Genomic DNA, 16,678 nt, shown 5'->3' with positions numbered 1-16,678 from the left:
CTCATAAAAAATTAGTGCTATCATGCTAGGTATTCATTATCATGCTACTATTAGCATGCTAGCAGTTAACATTACTAGCATCTTGACATTAGCATGGTAGCATTTTTGCCATCACTTTGCTAATATTAACAATTGCAGGCAGCTTAGTGCTACCATGCTAGGTGTTACATGCTAAAATGTGTTTTAGCTGTTTTCATGCATAAAAACACTTAGTCACTAGCATGCCAACATGGGCATTTTTTTTACATTTTCATTAGTTTGAACAGACAGACAGATATTTGATGCTAATGTTAGTGTGTTATCATGAGCATAGTAGCATTTCAGCCATTTAGTAGAAACTCATAAAAAATTGTGCTATCATGCTAGGTATTCATTATCATGCTACTATTTGCATGCTAGCAGTTAGCATTACTAGCATCCTGACATTAGCATGGTAGCATTTTTGCCATCTCTTTGCTAGTATTAAATGCAGGCAGCTTAGTGCTACCATGCTAGGTGTTACATGCTAAAATTAGTTTTTGCTGTTTTCATACATAAAAAGTTATATATATAACAGTCGCTAGCATGCCAACATGGGCATTTTTTTACATTTTCATTAGTTTGAACATACACAGATATTTGATGCTAATATTAGCACGTTAACATGAGCATAGTAGCATTTGAGCCATTTAGTAGAAACTCATCAAAAAGTTGTGCTATCGTGCTAGGTATTCATTATCATGCTACTGTTAGCATGCTAGCAGTTAGCATTACTAGCAGCCTGACATTAGCATGGTCGCTTTTTTGCCATCTCTTTTCTAGTATTAACAAATGCAGGCAGCTTAGTGCTACCATGCTAGGTGTTACATGCTAAAATTTGTTTTAGCTGTTTTCATACATAAAAACTTATATAAAACACTTAGTCGCTAGCATGTCAACATGGGCATTGTTTTTTATTTTCATTTGTTTGAACATAGACAGATATTTGATGCTAATATTAGCGCGTTAACATGCGCATAGTAGTATTTGAGCCCTTTAGTAGAAACTCATGAAAAATTTGTGCTATCATGCTAGGTATTCATTATCATGCTACTGTTAGCATGCTAGCAGTTAGCATTACTAGCAGCCTGACATTAGCATGGTCGCTTTTTTGCCATCTCTTTGCTAGTATTAACAAATGCAGGCAGCTTAGTGCTACCATGCTAGGTGTTACATGCTAAAATTAGTTTTAGCTGTTTTCATACATAAAAACTTATATAAAAACACTTAGTCGCTAGCATGTCAACATGGGCATTGTTTTTTACATTTTCATTTGTTTGAACATAGACAGATATTTGATGCTAATATTAGCGCGTTAACATGCGCATAGTAGCATTTGGGCCATTTAGTAGAAACTCATGAAAAATTTGTGCTATCATGCTAGGTATTCATACAGTTTACATTTCAACGCTCTTCTGCTTACTCTTATTTATTCTGCATTTCGACATTTGTGCCTTTCCACCTCAATTCGTTTTTTTTCTTCAGCTATTAAGCATTCATACACAATGTCTTCTGATATTGCCATAATTTACTTGATTTTGGCCGTATATTTTAATGTAACAAACATTAATATAATTCATGTGCATTTTTACCTAATTTAATATATACCACTCCACCTAATGGAAGTGTACCAATCAAAAATCATGGAATTAAAAAAAAACACATCTATGGTGCACAACAAAAAAATAGGCAATGAGATCTTCCAACATTCCCCCAAGAAGATGGAAAAGTTGTCCATTTTCAAATGGGGGTGTGTAAGTTTACACTCAAAACACACAAAAAAAGGTAAGTGAAAATCATCTTTTAATAAAACAACACACTGGCTCAACTACAAACAGCACAAACTCAAAAACAATCATCGGGCATCAAAAACAACCACTGGACGTAAAGGGTCAAGGAAAGAGGCTCATGTTATACATAAACGCATACAAATTCCTGTGAAGGCATGTATTCTTTTTTCAACTTCAATTGCTATTGCTTATTGTTATACTTAAAGAAAGACTTCATTGAAAATGACTCTCATTGTCCCTTACCTTTCTGAAACGTGCCCCCACCCCCTCGCTCCTTCCAAAAAATAGCTGAGTAGCCTTACCAGTGCAATAATGTGAAAGGATACATCTATTTGTTCTCTTCTTGTACATGATCCTGTAGCCGCACTCCCTGCACCGGATTGGATCACGGGCTTTTATTTCGTTTTCCTTGTGGCACTCTGCAGGTCAACATGACAGAAAAGCATGTGATGGTACGGTTAAAAAAACAAATATGAAAAAAGAAACATGAATAATTAAGAATTGGTGCATCACCTCCACATATGTAGAACATGGGCTGCTGCTTGGGCGGCTGTACTTCTCTCGGTGGGTCCATTTTGTGTACTAAAAAGACACAATTAGAATGATATGTAGCATCACAACATAGCATGACGTGAGCTATAATAACGGCAAAAGCATGGCGCAATGAATGTGTGGGCTTCAGCTGTAGAGGTATATCACATAACGAATAACCAAATGTAAAGCATATATAGTACAAATGTTTAAAGTAACCAAATAATCTCACCGTGTTCACAAACCAAGTTCGCTGTTTTGCTCTACTCTCGTCAGAAACACGCTACTTCCTGAATTGCACATGCGTAGTGAGTAATTGCACGCACCTCGAAGTAAAATGATGTATGATTGGTCCGAATGAGATGCCTTTATACTCCGAGGCGGCAGGGGGCGCGCTGGTATAAAAAGAAAAAAAAAATCCACAAACGTCTATCACCTGACGAAGACACTGCTAGTCCTCTCGCTCGTCTCTACTTTTTTTGACAACAACGACGACAATGTTCACACGGTGATCATAGCAGATAAAGCAACTAAACATCATTCCATTGCGGGTGTTTTGTATAATTTTACATTCTTAAACCATGGATCCATCCGCCCCGAAAAGGTTTGACTGCTGTTGTTTGTATATATGTTTAAAAACCCCAACATAGGCGGTAGCTGACAAGCTAACCGGTGATGATGCTAACCCCAGTTAGCTTCACCGGTCTTCTCCCAACACTTTCCGGTTATGTAGATAAATAATGATACCATATGAGGATTTATTATTGTTATATGCAGTGAGCAACTTTCAGTCAGCTGTATGCTACATGTATGCGACTAACTGGAAACAACACTTTAGTTTTGCTGATCAGTGACGAGACACGCTGTTGTTTTCATTACATTTGTCTTATTCCAACAGCAAGTTGAAAAAACTCAGTGAAGACAGTTTGACCAAACAACCAGAGGAAGTGTTTGACGTTCTGGAAAAACTGGGTGAAGGGTGAGAGTTATTTAGTATTTAGACTCTGCATAAAGTGTGACACTTTTCGTTGACTTGTGCTGTGTGTTTAGCTCTTATGGCAGCGTGTTCAAAGCCATCCACAAGGAGTCAGGACAGGTTGTGGCCATCAAGCAGGTTCCCGTGGAGTCGGATCTACAAGAGATCATCAAGGAGATTTCCATCATGCAGCAGTGTGACAGGTCAGAAAAAAAAAACATCCATATCGGTTTACTTTATATTAAACTATTGTATGGATTTGCTTTTCCCCACAGCCCTTATGTAGTGAAGTACTACGGCAGCTACTTCAAAAACACAGACCTGTGGATCGTCATGGAGTACTGCGGGGCAGGCTCTGTCTCAGACATCATCAGGCTGCGTAACAAAACGGTGGGTGCTCCGAGCCAACACCATGGATTTTTAAACAGTTTTTTTCCCCATAGGAATGAATGGAAATAGAAATAATCTTTCACAGGGCCAAACTTTTGCTATTCATAACGTACATATGTAAAAATAATTTACCCCCTCCAGCTGACAGAGGATGAGATCGCCACCATTCTAAAATCAACCCTGAAGGGTCTGGAATACCTTCACTTCATGAGGAAGATCCACCGGGACATCAAGGCGGGAAACATTCTCCTCAACACGGAGGGACACGCCAAGCTGGCCGACTTTGGAGTGGCCGGGCAGCTGACGGTAAGATCCGAGCTCAAGGATGGTGATATTCCATTGGAGTGGGGCCCAAATGACAACAGTTTTACCTCCGCAGGACACCATGGCAAAGAGGAACACCGTGATCGGAACCCCTTTCTGGATGGCCCCGGAGGTGATCCAGGAGATCGGCTACAACTGTGTGGCCGACATCTGGTCCCTTGGCATCACGTCCATCGAGATGGCAGAGGGCAAGCCTCCTTATGCAGACATCCATCCCATGAGAGCAAGTATTCTTTTTTTTTTTTTCTTTTTTTTTTAAAGGTACTATACGAAGATGTGACGTGTCATGTTTACTTTTCTTCCCCATCAGGCCATCTTCATGATCCCCACCAACCCTCCACCGACATTCCGAAAACCAGAGCTGTGGTCAGACGACTTCACAGACTTTGTCAAGAAGTGTTTGGTGAAGAATCCTGAACAGAGAGTGACGGCCACGCAGCTCTTACAGGTGATAAAACCAGGCTCCTTTTGAAGACAGACGCAGGAAGACCTTTGCTTGACGCTTGCTATTCTTGCGGATCCCCAGCATCCATTCATTAGCCAGGCCAAGCCAGTCACCATCCTGAGGGACCTGATCACTGAGGCCATGGAGATGAAGGCCAAGAGGCAGCAGGAGCAGCAGCGAGAGCTCGAGGAGGAGGATGACAACTCTGTACGTACACCCTGACTGATAAGCAGGGTTTTGTTTGGATACTAAAATGGCTAAATCCTTCTTCTTCTTTTTGTGTCTTCCAGGAGGAGGAGACCGAGGTGGACTCTCACACGATGGTGAAGTCCGGCTCAGAGGGCGCGGGCACCATGCGAGCCACCAGCACCATGAGCGACGGGGCGCAGACAATGATCGAACATGGCAACACCATGCTGGAGTCGGACCTGGGCACTATGGTCATCAACAGCGACGAGGAGGAGGAAGAGGAGGACCAGAGATCCATGAGGAGTGAGCTCACACACCCAACACACTACAGTGTACTGGACAAAATCTAGACTGGACAAAAAGCGAACACGCCATTTTGTGTGTCCAGCTTTAATGCCAATTGGCGTTAAAGGTGTTTGTCCACAGCTAGCTCCAAGACGCACTGTTGTGTACTTTTATACAACTAACTCCAGGACCACTCGCGGGTGGTCCACCCGGGACTAACTGATACACCCCTAAAAATGTCTCTTACACTCACAATTTAACAACAGCATCGTGCTAGGCTAGCCTGTTTGCCAAAGTAAAACAAAAGGATGGAATGAACAAAATGGCCGAGCAGGTTAAAATCCAGTTTTCTTGGTTCCCTGCAGGGCACGCCACCCCGCAGCAGCCCTTACGTCCATCCTTCATGGACTACTTTGACAAGCAGGACTCCAACAAGGCGGCCCAGCAGCAGCATCAGCACCAGCACCAGCAGGAGAACTACAACCACAACCAGCCTCAGGAGCAGCCCGGGTACCACATCCAGTCCAAGAACATCTTCCCCGACAACTGGAAGGTGCCGCAGGACGGCGACTTTGACTTTGTGAGTTCATTCAGCGCTTAAAGGAAAACTGCTATTTGCAATCCTTATGTGAGACATGGGCTCTTTCCCAGAGATAAAAACGTCTATTTAATGCACATAGTGGGACACACCTATTCCACTTACACACCTCCAACAGTGGTTTAGTGGTTTTACACCCATGCTGTGAGCATGTAGTAACGGGCACTTTGATGACAGCACGTAATGCCTAGAGTATTTTGGTCAGCCATTTACTGGTTTTCTCTCTGGTTTGCAGTTGAAGAATCTGGACTTTGAGGAGCTGCAGATGCGCCTGAGCGCCCTGGATCCCATGATGGAGCGGGAGATTGAGGAGCTGCGGCAGCGCTACACAGCCAAGAGGCAGCCCATCCTGGATGCCATGGACGCCAAAAAGCGGCGGCAACAGAACTTCTGATGGCCTCCTTCGTCTTTCAATGTATCTCTGCAGCCTTCTTTCTCCAGGCTTGAGCTTTTCCCGTCTGAAGTCGGCCGAGGGAAGAACTTTAGCTGGGTGACTCACTCCTATTCTCACCTCGGTTGCTTCCATTGTCATCTGGATGTTGCTCCTCTGTTCTTCATCAGCTGGCATTGAGTGTAAATATGACGCATAAGTCGCTGCTCCAAGAGCAGCAAGTTCAGCCATGACCAAAGACAATCAAAAATTGTGATGATGCCTTAAATCATTGGAGTCACCACATGGAGCTGGAATGAGCATGTGGACCACGCATTCAGGACGTTTAATGTCAGATTGACCTTTTTAAGATTGCACACGAAGGTCTTTGACCAGACCTCATCGATCCATGTGCCTCATAACACCATTCCCTCGTTTTTAAGCCCCTGCGCCTTTGCCCCCCCAACACCAATCACACAAAATAATCACATTTAACTCTCAATTAATACCAAAGTTTCAATGGAAAAAAAACAAACACAGAATGTCTAACAGTAACGGTTACGTTGCTCCACAGCTCGTTCATTTTTTGTGGTGTGAAAGTGCACTGGAATGTCCCGAAGGAGGCAAACTGCTGGGACTTGAACGCCACAAGCGGTCGACATTTGGCTTTTTTTTCTCTTTAATCAACAGACTGTTACATGTGAATGTTGTTGAACACGCGGTGCGGATCAGCACACGCTGCAGACCAAGTGGCTTTGACGAGACCTGTTCCACTATTTAATAATATCCTTGTGTACACATTTCACTGGCGTCATGGCTTACTCACCTCTTTGTGTTTTAACGGTTTTCCGGACCACATTTCATTGTTGAACTTAATAAGGATACAGCGGCGGCATCTAAGCATTCACACTTATTGTTTAAAACATTTCATTGACAATGGTTTACGAGATAGACGTTGATTCATATTTGTAACCTTTGTTAACTATATGCCGCTTCATTTTTGCTGTTTTTTTTTTGAGTCTTTGCATGTGTTTGGAAGGACGTTTTATTACCTGCACAGATGTTTATTAATTAACTGTACAGTACAAGACATAAGTTAGCATTATTATAATATTCATGATATTGTATTTTCATTTCACCACTAAATGATACGAGGAAGTGTGGAATTTAAGCATCTTGTGTTGAAACTGGTTAATTTATTACCTTATTTTGTAAAAAGTGCATGAAAGAATAAAAGTTACTTTTAGTTAACCTCAACCACAGTGAATTGTTTACTTGTGTATTATGTTATACACCATGAAAGACACTTTATTGAGACTCTTAACACTTGAAACGTGTGCATTCTGCTATTTTTATGACTTTGATTCTTATATCAGTCAGTTTCAATACCTAATTGTGTGAAAATATATTGCAAAGTGTGGGAGATTTGCTTAAATGTCTACACTCTTCAACCTCAGGACCATTTTCGTCCCATTGACTGCCTATAAACGCATTTTTGAAACTGAAAATGTATATCATATATACTATAAGCGTTCTACACGTTGTGGTTATTGTCTAGTGCATAGACACCACAATATTAGTCAGTGTTAAGAAATTGAATATTTTCGTAGTTAGAGCATAGATAGTGTTTTACTTTTTAAACTGAGATGGTGGTATTAGTGGAGTCCTGGATACATGAAAATATTTTTGTACATCACATTGCTCAGGCTACGGGATCCCTGCAGGGACAAAACAGGACAGGTGGAAACTGGCGAACTAACTAGTTAGCCTGTACAATATAGTCATTCTAAACTTAAAGTGTTTCAAACAGCGTAGGGAAGGACAAAGGAGACAGACACTTACCGCTTCCAGATGGAATGAGAGGAGATCTCAATAGCAAGTCCCCTTGCAGTGTGGAAGGTAATGTAATCTAAAGTGATTTTCGCCGATTTTGCTCGATGAAATGTGGTTTCTCTTGACAATAAGAGCACGAAAACAACTTGTAAAATAATAACGAAAAACGTTATATGGTGTCCTCTCTTGGCGCTTCACGAAGCACGCTATATTTACACTCACTATATGGTCCCCCATGCTCGCCTGCAAGCCAAACCGCGGGACAAACTTCTTCCTTTTCCTCTCAATTTACAAGTTCACCCGCAGGCAGCGTTTTCTCACTTCATCGGAATAACACAACAGAAGGATGTCTACTCTCAACAGAAAGACTATTAATACCCCATTGGCACCTGCTGCAATTGGTCCATACAGGTAACAAAAACATTACTAAAACGGGGTTAAAAAGGACTGTTTGAAACGTCTGCTCGTGTTATGGCAGAGGCGGGTCTACTCACTGGACAATGACCCCTCATATAAGCAGTGACTTTTAGAAGACAGGCAGCAAAGTCCAAAACACTCTTTTGACGAACAACTGGTGATTTAGAATGGCAACAATTCGTCGGCAGATTACGTACACAGCCAAAGCGCCAGTCAGGCAAGGAATATACAGGTAAACTAATTGAAATGGACAGATTTACACAGTGCTATTACCTACGGTAGGTTGGATTGTTTTATAATGGAGCAGCACATATTCAGGGGGAGTTCCTGTTTTAGCCAATCGGCAGTCAGTGGGCGGAGTCCGGCCAATTGTTGCCCTACACGAGGACTTTGAAAGGACAATTTATACAAATGGGCTCCTTTTTACTACGTTGACAACCTCATACAAACAGTTTTAAAACTAGCCATCACTTGACGTTTTACTCATGTTGCTAGTTGTAATTCACCCTAGCCGCCACTACGGGCGCTGTAGAAAACAATGGTGTGACCGCATAACAGAGATTAGCATGAGGTTAATGCTAAACATTAAACACATATTGAGAGTGTCAATGACTTATCGTCTTATCTTACATAACTGCCAATAAACTCTAACTTCTATGCGGGTAAATACGTTGCTTTACTTCGGAATCGTTAGCTTAGCCTGTTGCAGACACAGCATTTACCTGTATGGGTGACGTCACTGCAGGTCCTTAAATTCCACTGGACAAAAATAACAAACGTTTGGTTATTAATCAGTGGGCTGGTTATATGAGTTGATTTGATGTATATTACCCTAACAATTAACCGCGAATTGCTTGTAGCTCAGTTGTCAATTGAGCAAGCTTGTAGCAAGCCACTTCCGTATATTGGTGACGTCACTGCAGGTCCTTAAATCCCGCTGGACAAAAATAACAAACGTTAGGTTATTAATCGTTGGGCTGGTTACATGATTTGATATATATTTGATATTTGATATATATTACCCTAATAATTGCTTTTAGCTCAGTTGTCAATTGAGCAAGCTTGTAGCAAGCCACTTCCGTATATTGTTGACGTCACTGCACTGCAGGTCCTTAAAGCCCCACTGCACGCAGCACAACTATGTGCCAGACGATGTAAAGATGTTCTTGTCTGGAATGACTAAAGAATGAGTCCTCTGTGTTCTGCAGTCAGGCGGTGCTTGTGGACAGAACCTTGTACATCTCTGGTCAGCTGGGGATGGACGTGGCGTCTGGTCAGCTGGTCGATGGAGGGGTGCAGGCTCAGGCCAAACAGGTGAAGAAGCATGCAGTATATCATATCATATAATACACACACACACCAGACGGACTTCATGTTATTTGTTATGGATGTTCTTCCACAGGCTTTGGTCAACATGGGGGAGATCCTGAAAGCGTCTGGCTGCAACTACAGCAATGGTGACGTCTCACGACTACGACTGCTACTAATATTTCTCCCCTGCTTTTATGAAACAAACATCCTGACTTGGCCTTCTGTCTATTCCAGTGGTGAAGACAACTGTGCTGCTTGCAGACATTAACGACTTCAACAGCGTCAATGAAGTGTACAAGACATGTGAGTCGACGCCTCTGTGACTGACATCTACTATACACGAGGCCCCTCACTCACACTGTCCTCTATGAATGGATTACCCGTGAAATGGAAGCTACGGCGCCCACCCGGCTGAAAGCCGACACTTGCAGGAGGTCACGTTACACTGACCTCCTGCAGCCCTGAATAACCAGCAGAAGCGCCATCCGTTTATTGTTTAACAGAAGTGGGCGTGGCTAATATATGGCAATTTTATCACTGCCCAAGAAGGCAGTTATGATTGAATTCTGCCTAGCAACAAATGTCATCACCAGAAAAAAATACTACAATGACATGCGTTTCTGAATTTATGATTTTGTAATTTTTTTTGCAGTTTTCAGCAGCCAATTCCCTGCCAGAGCCGCCTATCAAGTGGCTGCGCTCCCCCGAGTGAGTACTTGAAGTACACTTGAGCAGAATAACACACTGATTTTCACCATCCAACAGGACTCTATTTTTAGTTGTACCGATTTGGGTTGAACTGTAGTTTTTCTCTCCTCAGGGCGGTCTGGTGGAAATCGAGGCGGTGGCGGTCCTTGGCCCTCTCGCCGATTCCTGACTAGCCGGAAAAATCACTAACAAGTTATAGCACAACTATCAAGATTAGACTTTATTTCCTAACGTGTGCCTGTTAAACCATTTCACTACTGGCCTTTGACTTTAAATCCCCAATGAAGAGATCGGCACTTAAGGTCCAATGATCAATCAACACTGTAATGTGAAGATGTTAAATAAACAACCTCAACTGCAAAGGTGGTTTTTGGTTTTCTATTTTTATTTTATTTTTTACATGTGGTTCTTTGTTTTATCATCACACACACACACACACAACAGACTTTGTCATTTGTGCTCAGGGACAGCTGAGGAAACTTTATGGGAAAATTAGCTGCGAAATCTTGGAAATGGAGACAATTAATGGGAAGTCATTATGATCTTTTCAATAGTTCATAATGTTTTCATTTTGCAAAGATCTAAAACAGATCGTGGTGTTACGAAATAAAAACATCATGGGGTTGCCTACAGCCACAGATGTCTTTTGACCTGGGCCTATTCACTTAAATTGGATAATAAGGAACACAGTCGTCCCTCGTCTATTGCAGTCAACTGGTTCCAGACCGGATAAATGAATTTCCACAATACGGTAGTCAATGTTAATAAATGGAATACTTTCATAGTTGGAGCATGAAAACCTAAATATGTTTTTTAACACCCACATAGTCACCATTACACTCCTTTTCATCATTGTTTACACCGGATTTCACAACGAGTATGCAAAAGGAACTCTAGACAGCTGCTAGCTAGCAAGCTACAGCAACTCCCCATCTTAATGGTGTGTACACAAATACACTTTTCATATTATTCTGATGATGCCACACAATATTAATTTTGAATTCTCATCACGTTTTTGGCTTTGACTTTCCCGGAGATGATAATAAAGAAAGAGTGCTCTGCGAAGGACGATTAAGTGCTGTGGTGAAGGTAGGAAGGTGTTTGGTGTGTGCAGTCTTGTGCATCTTGGCAACATAAAAGTATCGTACATCCAAACGTGCGCTGATGTGTGCTGTCAATCACTTGCAGCTAAAGGGAGAAAGGTGTGAAGCAACACATTAGGATGGGCATGTTGCGCGTTGATATGACATGACGTTCACTCACCTGGCGCCTCCTCTGCGGGCTGCGGTGGATCAGCAGCTTCTACCCGACCTACGCAGATGGAACGTGCTTGAGAATACACGGCAGACACCAGGGAGTGCTCAAACACCTGACTTGACTTACTGTCTGGTGGATCTGCATCTGCAGGCTCAGATGGGCTCGCCGCCTCAGGCACATCTGCAGGTGGAGCTTCAGCGTCCGTCAGCTGCAGCTCCTCCTGTGCTGCTGGTGCTGCTGGTGCTGCTGGTGCTGCTGGTGCTGCTGATGGTGCTGGTGCTGCTGGTGCTGCTGGTGCTTCTGATACGATTGTCTCAACTGCAGTGTCTTCACCTTCAGCCTTGACATCGGAGGCATCTGCGGGCGTTTGGTCTGGAAGGGTTTCACTGTCTTCTGCTATGTTGCCATTGGCTGCACCTGACAGGAAGCCAGAAACGACAGGTCATTGTTGTGGACCTACTGCAGAAACCCCAGCCAAAGATTCTCCACATGCTGTTTTTAGGAATCTGCTGCCAAAAACTCTGATCAAAGATTCTCTATATGACAGGTGTGCTCTACTGTTTTTAAGGCCTACTGCAAAAAAAGCTAGTCAAAGATCTTCTATGAGACAGGAATCCTCGGCTGCTATTAATGGTTTTATTTCATTTGAACATGCATCAGATTACAATTGAGTGCATACCATAATCAGTTCACAGTTCCACATGTCCAAAAGGAGTAGGAAGAAGCAAAGCTTATTAAGTATACTACTACTATACAAAACTGCTGGTCAAAGAGCGTTCTGTTGAAAGATCAGCCAATGACAATTGTTCTTTCTAACCAAGTCTGTGCATTTCACAGGAGGGTCAGAGGTCATCTATGGGACACAAGAGAACACACTGGATGGTTGAGCTCTGCCAGCTGACCCGTGTGTGTGTGTGTTGACGCGTTGCTATGTGCGATTTCAGGTGTGTGTCTTATGTTTTTGTCCCTTGAATGATTGCACAATGAGGAAGAAACCATTAAGACGCTCCAGGGGGGTTGTCATGCCTTTCGTCAATCTTTGACTATAGTCTCTACTGCTGGTGTTTTATCTTGAAATGTGTTAGAAGTGTTTATACTGTAGATCAGGGGTCTCAAACTCAATTTACTTGGGGGCCACTGGAGCTCGGTTCTGGGTGAGACTGGGCTGCATCAGGTTTTCAAAAAAAAAACAAAAAAAACGCATTTATTAAAAACAAAAACATTTAAAAAACTTTGCTTTGGTTCCAATTTTCTACAATAAAAGCTCTGATAAAACATTCCACTGTTCTCAAATATCTTACTTTTTATTTTTCTACACAAAATAAGATGAAAAATAAATAAACAAATCAAGAATAAAGAAAGTCAATCAATCAGTAATAAATAAATATAATAATAAAATAGCAAATAATAAAAACTTAAGAAACCACATATAGTTGGTGGGTAGACAAATTATTTTTTTCAGATTAAAATGAACAAAGCATTATTAGAGCCCTGTAGACATGACAAAACACGACTATAGTCACATTTATACTTTTTTATTTACAACATATTTTGCAACTGCAGGGTCTTGAGACACATGCTAACTCGCAAACTAGAGAGCTAGCGACCTAAACGGTAGCCTTCAAGTTATTTCCTTGAAACTTAAATAACCAAAAACTTACCACTTCCACATGGATAGGGAGGATAACTATTAACAGTTATTTAACCTTTAACATGAACATTAATCAAACGTAATAATTTTTTCTGGGTACATGATACCATACAGCATCCATATCAAACTTGCGCGGGCCGCACTAACATTAAACTTTCATATCAAGGCGGGGGCCTCAAACTAGTGTCCTGCGCGCCACATTTGGCCCGCGGGCCGCGTGTTTGAGACCCCTGCTGTAGATACATCATCATATGTTGCAGTAATGGTTCTGTTTATGTGTGAGCCACTCCAACAAAGGTGTGCCCTGTTTCCTGAAACCGTATTGGATGACATGATATTTGGTAGGCATCTACAGAAGTGTTGGGCTATATGTTCTATGAATAATAATTATACATTGTAAAGACATTCAAATGATTCCAACCTGTGGTGCTGGTCCCATTGATCTCCTCTGGTTTAGCTCCAGGTCTGGTCGAGTCTACTGTAGAAGTTTGGGAACTTGTGGAGCATCCCATCCTGTCCTTTCTTGGCTTTACAGCAGACTGGTGACTTCACTGGAATTTGTGGCCAAAAAAACATGGAATCTCCACCTCAGTGCCGTGCGTAATTACGCATCTCGTCTCGTCCAAAAAGAAGCGCGGTGGTTCCTGCGTTGTGTTGGCCTCAAATTACCCAGCAGAAGTGTTGGATTTGTTGTTGACTGTAACCGAGGCTGTTTCCAAGAGGAGGCTGTTGCTGGAGCAAAAAATACATTATTCAAGTCGCCCCAGTGAGTGGTGGCTTGCGTGCGGGCAGAGTGGAAGCCAACCTCACGGCCGGTGACGTGTACTGTACTGACCAAATAGAGGAGCCAAAAACACTATTGAATTTGTGGCACTTTTTAGCAACTCAAAAGCAGAGGTGAAATAGCCCCAAAATTAAACTTTGCAGTGTTTGTTATATGATTAACCCACGTGCCAGAAATGGATACAACTTTGGTTAATGCTATACTTTTGGAACTGTTTGTAATACTCCAAAAACGTAGAAAAAAAAAATGCATACCGTCTTGAAAACACTGTACTGTATATTTATTTTAATTTTAATATGGCGTCATCAAAGTTTCAGTTCGAAATTGTGCCAGAAAATTATGTTTCATTACAGTCAAATGATAATTAAAAGTGGGTAAGTATACAAACAACACAAATATTCAACAATTCAAACAATTTTCCAAAACAGTTCCACTGTAAACAAATAATTATGGCATTGGCGTCACATTAGCTGGATCACAGAACTTGAAAGACGTAGAAAGCTCACACCCGGACAAAACACACAGAGCGCGGTGTCGCCGCCGCGCAGTGCTTCAGTGCACGCGCCGCCATCTTGTGTAGCACAACTTGCAGCAGTGCATAGGCATATATAGGTAGCTTACAGCCGCACGGTAGGGCATTTTAATACCTTATTGCGTCCAAAATTTCAGAAAGCATCAGTAAAAATGTCAAAAGTCGCAAACGAACAAGGTTGTGCTACACAAGATGACGGACTCGCGGCGACAAAAACGTACGGCTCATGGTTTTCTGCGGAATGTTGTTCTGTGGGCTGGATCTGTGCAGAAGTCGTTTGCGCATGCGTGACTGCAGATAGCGCCGCAAAGCATGATGGGCTTTCCTTTCTCTCCGAGGCCATATTGGAGTTAACTCACCGTAAGATCCTCTCTGAGTTTTCCGAATAAAAACATCCAAATATGTCTGATTTTGGTACGTATTCACTCTCGGAACGTAACGTCACGCCTCTATGTGCTAATCTCGTTCCCAGGTTGGCCGGGTTTGGACTAAATCAGACAAAATGGTGGCCGCAAAAAAGACGGTGAGTGCACGCGCTGATGCTTCACGTGGAAGCAAATGTTGCAAAGGCCTGCTAGCCAGCGAACCACTAACCCCAACACGTCACTTTTATCCGATCTTTATGTTTCTAACTCTGTGTGCTTATGTCATCTAAATATTTACCTGCGACTAGTTACAGTCTGTCCCCCAACTTGGGTAGCTGGAGAAGGCCGGTGGTAGCTAATGCTAAACTGACATCGAACACAAATTCAGCCGTACACAACTTTGACATTTGTCTCTAACGGTCCGAACTTTTTCAATCCAGAAAAAGTCGATGGAGTCCATCAACTCCCGACTCCAGCTGGTGATGAAGAGTGGCAAGTACGTGCTGGGCTACAAGCAGTCCCAGAAGATGATCCGGCAGGGCAAAGCCAAGCTGGTCATCCTGGCCAACAACTGCCCCGCTCTCAGGTATAAACACTGTTCATGTCGGTACACCTGTCAGTCTTACAAATGGGTTTACTGCACAGTTAGGAATGTTGAATGTTTTAATGCCGTTGATATGGCTTAATTTGTATTTGTTGTCATACAGAAGCAGCACATGATAGACATGCACTAGTTTGTTGGTGACGCTGCCATTTCCCTCCTGCGCAGGAAATCTGAGATTGAGTACTACGCCATGCTTGCAAAGACGGGTGTCCACCACTACAGCGGCAACAACATCGAGCTTGGTACAGCCTGCGGCAAATACTACAGGGTGTGCACACTGGCCATCATTGACCCCGGTGAGTCCATGCTGTGCATTTATGTCCTTGTATTTTGAAATGAAAATTGCACAAGTGGGGGTTTTGCACTTGTGGCAGTTTGCTGACCCCTTTTATTTTGTCGTCTGCAGGCGATTCTGACATCATCAGGAGCATGCCTGATCAGCAGCAGCAGGCTCAGTAGAGCTGTCCCCCGCCCCCACCTCAGTTGTGATAAATAAAAGTTGGTGTTGACAGTATTCTACTGCTTTTGGCGTTTTTATGTTTGCTATTTACAGTAGTCACAGCAGGGTGTCGGTACTGCAGGAGGTCAGCCAGTGTCCACAGGAGGGCAGCCATGTCCTCTTTAGAAGCGATGTCCTTAAGAAGCCTGTGATCGACATGATTGACTTTAAACATTGAATTGAAAACGGTGACTAATAGGTTTTGTGAAACAGTCACCTCCCCTTTAATCCACACAGCCTGCTGACGTGTTGATGTCCACACAATTATGCAACAGCTGATCTTTGAGAATATTTTTTTAAACCCCCCTCCGCCTCCATTACATAAACCATCTGCTGTATTAGCGGTTGCTATGACGACGTGAGAACATGCGGGCTCCCCTTCATAGGCATTAAAGGCTTAATAAAGGCTTAATACGCTTGTTTGTTCTCAAGTTCTCGCCAGTCTTACAAGTTGTCTCTAATATATCGACTTCTCCCTCTCAAACATGACGGGCATCATGGCATCCAGCAGAGCGACCGACATAATCCATGTGTCACCCATCAAATGCTTTGGCCCACTTTTTCCCACTGGCTGCATCCCTAAGCCCTTTTTCCCCCGGCTTCCCAATTAGGTGGCAGTGAAATCATCCCTTGTTGATGTGCTCACGTGCGGCAATCATGCCCCAAAAAGCAGCAGCACATTTCAAGTGTCAGCTTCATTAAGATTGGATGGAAGATAACTTGGCCTCTTTCAGGCCTGCTCTGTTGCCTCAACAAAAGGAAACACATTTTGTTGCACTAAAGATGACGAGTATGGATGAG

General features: G+C 42.7%; 4 protein-coding genes and 1 long non-coding RNA gene across 7 annotated transcripts; 3 read left to right on the top strand and 2 right to left on the bottom strand.

Moving 5' to 3' along the window:
- Positions 1–1,804: 1,804 nt before the first annotated feature.
- polr2k (RNA polymerase II, I and III subunit K) lies at positions 1,805–8,153 on the bottom strand. Of its 2 annotated transcripts, none has more exons than XM_058047269.2 (4): positions 7,759–8,153; positions 2,322–2,390; positions 2,135–2,227; positions 1,805–1,896 (listed from the first exon to the last, which is right to left on the bottom strand). In XM_058047269.2, the coding sequence occupies exons 2-4, from the start codon at positions 2,380–2,382 to the stop codon at positions 1,874–1,876; spliced, it is 177 nt and encodes a 58-aa protein (XP_057903252.2). In that variant the 5' UTR covers positions 2,383–2,390; positions 7,759–8,153; the 3' UTR covers positions 1,805–1,873. The 2 variants fall into 2 exon arrangements, with proteins under 2 accessions (XP_057903252.2, XP_057903253.1); XM_058047270.2 differs by lacking the exon at positions 7,759–8,153 and adding an exon at positions 2,572–4,689.
- On the top strand, positions 2,752–7,173 carry stk3 (serine/threonine kinase 3 (STE20 homolog, yeast)). Its single transcript, XM_058047266.2, has 11 exons — positions 2,752–2,943; positions 3,238–3,318; positions 3,390–3,518; positions 3,591–3,705; positions 3,847–4,011; positions 4,085–4,252; positions 4,340–4,477; positions 4,556–4,681; positions 4,765–4,966; positions 5,314–5,528; positions 5,782–7,173. Exons 1-11 carry the CDS (start codon positions 2,921–2,923, stop codon positions 5,938–5,940), a joined length of 1,521 nt encoding a protein of 506 aa, XP_057903249.1. The 5' UTR covers positions 2,752–2,920; the 3' UTR covers positions 5,941–7,173.
- On the top strand, positions 7,994–10,547 carry LOC131101877 (2-iminobutanoate/2-iminopropanoate deaminase-like). 2 transcript variants are annotated; one of them, XM_058047267.2, is made up of 6 exons: positions 7,994–8,160; positions 9,375–9,480; positions 9,569–9,623; positions 9,712–9,780; positions 10,130–10,185; positions 10,298–10,547. In XM_058047267.2, the coding sequence occupies exons 1-6, from the start codon at positions 8,096–8,098 to the stop codon at positions 10,352–10,354; spliced, it is 408 nt and encodes a 135-aa protein (XP_057903250.2). In that variant the 5' UTR covers positions 7,994–8,095; the 3' UTR covers positions 10,355–10,547. The 2 variants fall into 2 exon arrangements, with proteins under 2 accessions (XP_057903250.2, XP_078648268.1); XM_078792142.1 differs by lacking the exon at positions 7,994–8,160 and adding an exon at positions 8,229–8,398.
- Positions 10,548–10,613: 66 nt separating this feature from the next.
- LOC131102063 (uncharacterized) lies at positions 10,614–11,685 on the bottom strand. Its single transcript, XR_013627728.1, has 3 exons — positions 11,569–11,685; positions 11,449–11,496; positions 10,614–11,373 (listed from the first exon to the last, which is right to left on the bottom strand). It is a non-coding gene; the product is annotated as an uncharacterized LOC131102063 (long non-coding RNA).
- A 2,971-nt stretch (positions 11,686–14,656) lies between these two features.
- rpl30 (ribosomal protein L30) lies at positions 14,657–15,892 on the top strand. The gene is made up of 5 exons (XM_058047550.2): positions 14,657–14,769; positions 14,882–14,932; positions 15,215–15,360; positions 15,544–15,674; positions 15,785–15,892. Exons 2-5 carry the CDS (start codon positions 14,912–14,914, stop codon positions 15,835–15,837), a joined length of 351 nt encoding a protein of 116 aa, XP_057903533.1. The 5' UTR covers positions 14,657–14,769; positions 14,882–14,911; the 3' UTR covers positions 15,838–15,892.
- Positions 15,893–16,678: the final 786 nt, after the last annotated feature.

The sequence above is a fragment of the Doryrhamphus excisus genome, linkage group LG7 (assembly GCF_037039965.1).
Source record: "Doryrhamphus excisus strain RoL-2023G ecotype Guam linkage group LG7, RoL_Dexc_Guam_v1.1, whole genome shotgun sequence".
NCBI classification, from domain to species: Eukaryota; Metazoa; Chordata; class Actinopteri; order Syngnathiformes; family Syngnathidae; genus Doryrhamphus; species Doryrhamphus excisus.
This window is presented reverse-complemented; position numbering and strand designations above follow the sequence as displayed.

Coding starts and splice junctions, on each gene's coding strand:
- stk3 (XM_058047266.2), top strand. CDS start 2,921: ATGGATCCATCCGCCCCGAAAAG. Junction 4,012..4,084: donor GAGTGGCCGGGCAGCTGACG/GTAAGATCCGAG, acceptor TTACCTCCGCAG/GACACCATGGCAAAGAGGAA. Junction 4,253..4,339: donor CAGACATCCATCCCATGAGA/GCAAGTATTCTT, acceptor CTTCCCCATCAG/GCCATCTTCATGATCCCCAC.
- polr2k (XM_058047269.2), bottom strand. CDS start 2,382: ATGGACCCACCGAGAGAAGTACAGCCGCCCAAGCAGCAGCCCATGTTC. Junction 2,228..2,321: donor CATGTTCTACATATGTGGAG/GTGATGCACCAA, acceptor GTTGACCTGCAG/AGTGCCACAAGGAAAACGAA. Junction 1,897..2,134: donor CAAGAAGAGAACAAATAGAT/GTATCCTTTCAC, acceptor CTTTACGTCCAG/TGGTTGTTTTTGATGCCCGA.
- rpl30 (XM_058047550.2), top strand. CDS start 14,912: ATGGTGGCCGCAAAAAAGACG. Junction 15,361..15,543: donor AACAACTGCCCCGCTCTCAG/GTATAAACACTG, acceptor CCTCCTGCGCAG/GAAATCTGAGATTGAGTACT. Junction 15,675..15,784: donor ACTGGCCATCATTGACCCCG/GTGAGTCCATGC, acceptor TGTCGTCTGCAG/GCGATTCTGACATCATCAGG.
- LOC131101877 (XM_058047267.2), top strand. CDS start 8,096: ATGTCTACTCTCAACAGAAAGACTATTAATACCCCATTGGCACCTGCT. Junction 9,481..9,568: donor TGCAGGCTCAGGCCAAACAG/GTGAAGAAGCAT, acceptor GTTCTTCCACAG/GCTTTGGTCAACATGGGGGA. Junction 9,781..10,129: donor CAATGAAGTGTACAAGACAT/GTGAGTCGACGC, acceptor TTTTTTTTGCAG/TTTTCAGCAGCCAATTCCCT.